The 6865-nt window shown below is 55.1% G+C and overlaps 1 protein-coding gene across 1 annotated transcript in view; it reads right to left on the bottom strand.

The window, feature by feature from the left end:
- The window catches only part of VOLCADRAFT_96825 (uncharacterized protein), a gene marked incomplete at both ends in the record, with an annotated part of 10254 nt that extends 4267 nt beyond the window's left edge, over nt 1–5987 (bottom strand). The window contains 9 exons of the mRNA XM_002955804.1: nt 59–268; nt 1050–1334; nt 2072–2235; nt 2708–2979; nt 3433–3543; nt 4173–4241; nt 4581–4766; nt 5395–5472; nt 5949–5987. Of these exons, the coding sequence (XP_002955850.1) occupies nt 59–268; nt 1050–1334; nt 2072–2235; nt 2708–2979; nt 3433–3543; nt 4173–4241; nt 4581–4766; nt 5395–5472; nt 5949–5987 (1414 nt within the window). The remainder of the gene's footprint in view (nt 1–58; nt 269–1049; nt 1335–2071; nt 2236–2707; nt 2980–3432; nt 3544–4172; nt 4242–4580; nt 4767–5394; nt 5473–5948) is intronic.
- Between the last annotated feature and the right edge of the window lie 878 nt (nt 5988–6865).

Genomic DNA, 6865 nt, shown 5'->3' with positions numbered 1-6865 from the left:
GCCCCTCATCCCTAGGTCAGCAACACCCAAGCACTTGTCGTACAGACGCAATGCTTACTTCCTGGTGGTACGGGCATGACTACAACCGTCGACGGCGCGGGGCTGTACGGCGGAACCGTGGCGTCGAACTCGTCCATCTCCGCCTCCACCTCCGCCTCAATTTCCCGCTCCCTCCTTGCAACTTCTTCCTCCTCCTCCTCCTCCGCTTCTTCCTCTTCTCTTGCATTCGTCCGCTTTATGTGCTTTAGGGTTTCCGGCAATTCGCAGTCTCTGCCGTAAATCGCCGTAACTGTATCTTCCCTCGCATCACAATGTGTGTGCGTCTTTGCCTTTTCCCACCGGTGCTGCTCGGCCTCGACGTCCAGAATCTCGGCAGCAAACGCTAGCGCTTGACCGCAGTACTGCTGCTGCTGCTGCTGTTGCTGCTGCTGCTGTTGCTGCTGTTGCTGCCATCGGTGCGACCGCCGTGCTGGACTCAACCCCAACCCTAAAACCCCCATCGGTGTAGGAAATGTGGCCCGGTTAATCACCACGTCTTCCCTTCGGACCCGTGGGATTTGGATGGGACGGTCCTGAGCTGCCGGGCCCGGGATGACAGCAGCAGCAGCAGCAGCGGCGGCGGCGGCGACCGCGGGGACGGCGGCGACGGGCTCTATGGCTGCTACTTGGAAGATGCTTCTTGGGGATGAGCCGAAGGGGGCGCTGGTTGCGGTGGTGGTAGTGGCGGCGGTTCCGGCAGCGACAGCTGGAGCTGTGGCAGCGGCGGAGTCGAGCTTCGAAAAGAAGCTGCGGAAAAGGTTGGCGACGGGCGCTGCCGTGGCGTCGGCCCCTGGAAGAAAGTCAACGAGGAGGGGCAGCGGGGGCCCCCGGCCAACGGGACGATTAGGAATGTCAGCAGGCGCCTTCATAAATATGCTATACACCATCCACTTGGGAAGCACGCAGGCTAACAAATACGAATGCTCTGGGCTGTCCATATCACCCGGCACGAGCCCTTCATCTCAGGCCTATCCTGTCGACAGTGAAGGGACCGGGTGTCAGTGACCTACCAGGCGAGTGCAACGCCGAAGACCCCAGAGTATTGCCGTGCCCTGGGAAAGGAGTACTGTTGCTGCTGCTGCCGCTGCCGCTACGGAAGCCACCCGAGGCTGAGGTCCCCAGCATCGTCGACGGCGTCGTCATCATCGCCGCGGCGTCGGATCCAGACCGCCAGCTTCCGTTCGTCTTCTGAGAGTTCATAGACACGAACGGCTTGGCGGCGCCGCCGCCAGTGATTGCGGCGGCGCCGCTGCCGGCGGCGGTAGCAGCGGCTCTGATTGGGGTATCCGTCGCCGCTGCGGTGTCGGGAGGCGTACCGTCGACGGGGGGGCCCGCGGCAGCGGCGGGCTGTTGGGGTTGCCGGCTGCTGTACGTCGAGGTGCGGCTGGCGGGACCGATCTTGGCCGAGGTGAGTGTGCTGACGATGTTGGGGTGGCTGAGCTGGGAGGTCATTCGGACTTCTCTTTGCACCTTAGGAGCGGATGAGAGCGAGCACCCCAAGACAAGGACAGCGGGGTGTTGTCGGTAGGTAACGAGCTGGTGCTTGGGGGGTTTGAAGTTATGGCAATCGTCAGCTAAGAGTTCTTCAGTTAAGGGGAAAATGGTGGAGGACCCCGCGGATCGAAATCGTGCGGCTATTGCATCCGGTGCCCACTGCGCCGTGACGTCTTAGTGTCCGTTCCTTGGGGCTCCCTTTCTTCCTGATGTTTGTGATTATTTGTCGTACCTTCTCATCTTCATGTGCATTGCGTGTGGAGACCACTTTGACTGCCACTCGACGGCCGTGCCACATGCCTGTAAACGACGGGGCGTCCAAATGGTAGAGCGGGATGAAATCCTGGTACCGGCGATGAGGTGACGGCAGAGTACGATAAGGTGACGAGTAGGTACGAACGGTTGACAGCAAGTGGATGGTAGGGTGACGGCGGGACACAGGGGGGACTGGGCTGTAAATACGCACTGGCACGCAAAACCCCTAAAACCCTACACGTTTTAGAAAGGAGCTAAAACCCTTCTGCACTGCTTTTCGTACCTTCAAATACCTTTCCGAAGGAGCCGCTGCCCAACAGGCCGCCCAGGCAGATGCCGTCCGGACCGGTAAGGATGGCTACGAAACCGGTGCCATACGCTGTCGTACCACGCCGGCCGTGGCCACTACTGCCATTGTCGTTGTCGCCGCCGTCCAGCAACGGCTCCCTGTACAGACCCGGGGTGAGGTGCGATGGCAATGACGGGGAACGGAGGCCCGGAACGCCATGACTCACCCTTTAATAAGGTGAATGTTCAATTTCGGTCAAAAGAATTACGGGATTACGGTTTCGGGGCCAATGCTTGGTAAAGCAGCAAGATCCGTCATTGATGACCAATAACAACGGAGTGACAATTATTATTGTGGTGCCGTACAGCCCGTACAAATCCAAAGACTAATGGTCCCTACAAGTCCTTGCGAACCAAAATGGCGTCAGGCTCGACTGTGAAGAGGAGGCTTGCCGGACATGCTCAAGGGACATCTGAGCTTGAAATGTTCTCCTTGACATACTCGAAATTCCTAACGGAACCGTACATTTATTCCAACCGTCAGTCAAACGCCCAACGGCTCCATGTCTCCTCCTCTCCTCGCCATACTCGCCGTACTCATCTCATACAGATTCAATACCCACTCACACACCTGCTGGTGAGTTGGCTGCTCGAGGCGCCGGCGGCTGCTAGAGGCGTACTGCTGGCAGCTTCAGCATCAGTATCGTATATGGGCGTGTTGAAGGTCTCCCGTCGCCGTACACGCAGTCGATAGTAGCAGTACATCCCCGCCAGGGCTGCCAGGAGTATTGGGACGCCGATCAGCAACGACAGGATGATGGGAAGCTTGGTGGAACGTGATTTGGAAGGACTGGCGGCCGCCGGCTGTGTAGTTGCTGCCGAGCCGTTCATGTCGCCGGGACCCTGACGGAATAAGAATCGTGTGTGGTGCGCCGGAAGCGTACGGCAGACATAAAATACTGGCATGTGGCCCCCTTGATTTAGGTGATACATTGGTGTTCAGCATAGAGCTGATCAGGCCTCCGGACTATTTCTTAAACACTGCGCGGTCAAAATTCAACCAAGCGCACATGTTAAGCCCATAGGCGGCTCGACCCCTACGTTATTTAGGACCCAAGGACCGTATGCCGAAAAATATCGTACTTACAACAAAGGTCCATTTAGTTCGATGCCAGGTTTGATGAAGTGCGGTCGCCGACCGGGGACTTCTCGACTACAATACACAATCAACTCACCTAGCATTTTACATTTTCTGCGTTTTAATTTTCAGCTCAACAGCTATGCGTCGCACCCTCAATCCGTAAATGGTCAATTGCTTCCCTGACGGAAAGCTGAATATAGTAACCGTTATCTTACCGCCGCCAGGCCGCCCCCGGCGATGGTCCCCTCCGCGGGTATACGCAGGCCGTGCAGCTTGGCTAGAGCCTCCTGAACGCAATCTGGATACGCCCTGGCCTTGACGCATTCCTGCTCCAGCCAAGGTTAGGAAGTTCAAGTGACGGGGCAGGGGGTTTCTTCATGGTCCCCGGGGTTCAAATTTTGGTTGATTGTTGATTGGTAGGTAGGCAGGTAGGTAGGTAGGTAGGTAGGTAGGTAGGTAGGTATGTCGGGAGGTAGTTAGGGAGGCAGGGAGGTAGATAGATTCGTTTCATTCCTACAGCCAGGCCCTGAAAGCGCCTTGGACAGCGTGGACGTAGAAACTGTTGGTTGGCGGTACGGTACACATGAAACGGTAAAACTATCAACCTAATGCCGGTTTCGTGACCGAAGCAAAGAAAGGCTTCAACTACTGCAAAGCATGACGACACGACGTAGGAGTAGCTCTTGCGCGCCTGAATATGCTCCCATTAATCTAAACCTGAGGTTGGGAAACAAACCTGGGCTAAAGCCATACCATGGTAAGGTTGGGAAACAAACCTGGGCTAAAGCCATACCATGGTAAGCTTTAGCAGCAGCAGCAACAGCAGCAGTAGCAGCCATGTAGGAGACACGTCACGTAACCGTAACCGCAACACGCTGCCTGCACAGTAGTGTCTAATATGTCTAAAAAATATTCCGTCTCCTTAAGACACGAGAACCCGAAGCACGGCCCTTACCTCATCCATGTTTACGTCGCCGTGGGAGAAAGTCCGTAGATAGTGCAAGACGTAACCGCCGCTCGAGGACTGGCGCCAGCGGGAAAGATAAAGAGGGCGGGTAACGGACACAGCAGCGGGTTAACATACACAGGTGCTGTACACAGCATAGCAGATGATCCCAGCAATTTGGAGAGTTTTAGGTGGTTTGTAAATTTTATAGACAGGTGTCCGCGGCATGACGTGCAAGACGTTCCGTGGAGGGGCCCCAACATTTTTTTTCCCAGGCGTGAAGTACGCACTGTTGTAGCATTATCAGGCAGAATCAGTATTTGTCTTGAATAGAACTGCCATGCTAGTCAGCGGCCAAAGTCTGCGTGGCCACGCAGCGCACATTGTGACTCTGATTCCCTGACGTACATGACGTACCGTTAGCGGATTTATCAACGCAACGTCGTACAGGTCTATCGAAGGTGAGTAGCACAGCTTCGGGTTATTGGGGTAACAGAACTCCGTGAGGTAGCTGAACAACTGCGGCCAGCCGCGAGTACCGTACACGCCAGGCCGAGCGGAGTTAGCCCAGAAGCGATTGCCGAAGGATCGGGGCATGGCCACCTGCCGAGGTGCGCCAGCAGGCAGGGGGAAAGGGTAGGGAGAGAGATGAAAAAAGGGGTCAAGAAGAAGACAGCGAGACAGAGAGAGGACAGCAGCCGGGCCCAGATTGCCAGTTAGGGTTTCCGACCGCGAGGTGGTGATGTTAAGAACGCCCCTACACGTCACATCACTCCGTCGACGGCACGTGGGTCGTCGACAGCTTATTACTTACTTGCTTAGAAGGAAGAGAGTGATTCGTACGTGCTTTTGAGAATGTGTGTTAGTAAAACATTATCAGGCTCGCTGCCCGCCAATTTAGAGAGCTAAACATTTTCCTCGTTGATGTGGATAGAGCAGCCGATTCTGACCCACATCAGCTCTATTCAGCATCCGGAAGAGGCAGCAGGCGCCGTGCATTATCGATGCGAGCTAAGTATTAAAGGTCAGCCAAGACATGCAGCAACCACAGCAAGGCTCACAATAGGTAGCCTCCAGCCCGCAACACGCGCCCACCGCCGGCGGCTGTAGTAGCTGTAGATATTACGGCACACATATCGTCTATAAACACGCACTAACGCCCTTTCGCCAGTATCAGTAGAGGCCTTTTCAGCGGCCATCTACTACTGCGGCTGCCCGCCGTATCACGCACCTCAAGGTGGTTGATGCTGTCCTCCACTCGCAGCTCGCAGGCGTCGGGGGAAATCCAAAACCCAAATGACACTCGAACCTTTTTGGTTTGGGAAAAGGGAAAAGGGAATTTATCAGGAAACTTTTCCCGTCTTAAGGTCGGCCAAATCCGCCCAACCCAGATGAGCAATTATCAGAGTCATGTACTAGGTCTTATCAACCCAGTGAAACCCACATCAGATTTGGTTCTGGATGGTTCAGCTTGCAGTTCCGTTGGTCTACCGTTGTGTAAGCGACCGTGATCAGGCCTGTTTTGACGCTTTTCGCACAACCCCGCGGCATAGATACATTTTCCTAAACGTCCAGGAAAAAGCCGCTCTGCAACACAGAAGTCCCCATCCTTTGTAGGATAGTGTTACATTCACCGAAACGCTCTATTTCATCGACTTAAACCTTTTGACATTAACAGACCAGCTGACAATCGAGCACCCCTGTGCCATTGTGAACAAGGTCGGCAGGTCATCCGATTTGAGTCAAACCGCCAGCAGGTCGAAAGCACGGTTGTCACCTGCGCACCTGGATATGCCTCAGTTCAAAGCCTCGGATAGTGACCATGACGCCCCTTGGGTCTATGCTGGTGTCGTAGTCGAGCTGTGCGTCCTTCGTGACGCCGCCGTCGTTATTGCCGCCGCCACTGCTGCTGTCCTTGCTGTTGTTGTTGTTGATACTGTTGTTGCTGCCTCCGGTCATCAAAGCCAAGTTCTCGCTGTGAAGCGCGCGGCGCGAGTTGTTGTCGGAAGACGATGTCCGGCGGGCGGCAAGCGCGTTGACCGGACCGCCGGCAGTCGAGGAGCCGTTGGTGGAAGGAGTAAAAGTAGCGCTGGGTGCTGCGCCGGCGGCTTGCGTTGTAGATGGTGGTGAAGAAGGCGGTGAAGAAGGAGTGGAGGGGGTTTGTGACCCAGGTGGCGAGGCTGTATTATTATCATTCGTAGTAGTAGGTATAGTAGTAGTTGTGGGGGCGTCGCCAGGTAGTGGGATGCAGCCGGTGATAAGGGCTTTGCCATCGACATAGGCGAAGTCAAAGATGGGCAGCGGAGGGCTGTCCAGAGTGGGCTCGATGACGATGGAGCGGTCAACGACGATGGGCGACTTGAATTTGGACCAGAAGGCCTGGCGAGGTGTGGAAGCAAGTAATAAGCAAGCGAGCGGAGTTGAGCGAGCGAGTCGGATTGCATCGGAATTATTGAGAAATATCATGATCAGAAAGTCTTCCTGAAGCGCAGTTGCACAGCAAACATTAAAAGGCCGTCTCAAAGTGGGTTTTAAGCCAGGAGTGAGCATTATAAAGCAGTGAGCATTATAAAGTGGTAATGCTCCAAGCATGCAAAACCTAACTAGCAAGTTGCATAACTAGCAAGGTTGAGTCCCAACGGAGCTGCGGCCTGCCAGTTGGTGGCTTGTAATTTTTGTCAAAAAACAAGATTAAACGACAG

The sequence above is a fragment of the Volvox carteri genome, assembly GCF_000143455.1.
Source record: "Volvox carteri f. nagariensis unplaced genomic scaffold VOLCAscaffold_55, whole genome shotgun sequence".
Lineage (NCBI taxonomy): Eukaryota > Viridiplantae > Chlorophyta > Chlorophyceae > Chlamydomonadales > Volvocaceae > Volvox > Volvox carteri.
This window is presented reverse-complemented; position numbering and strand designations above follow the sequence as displayed.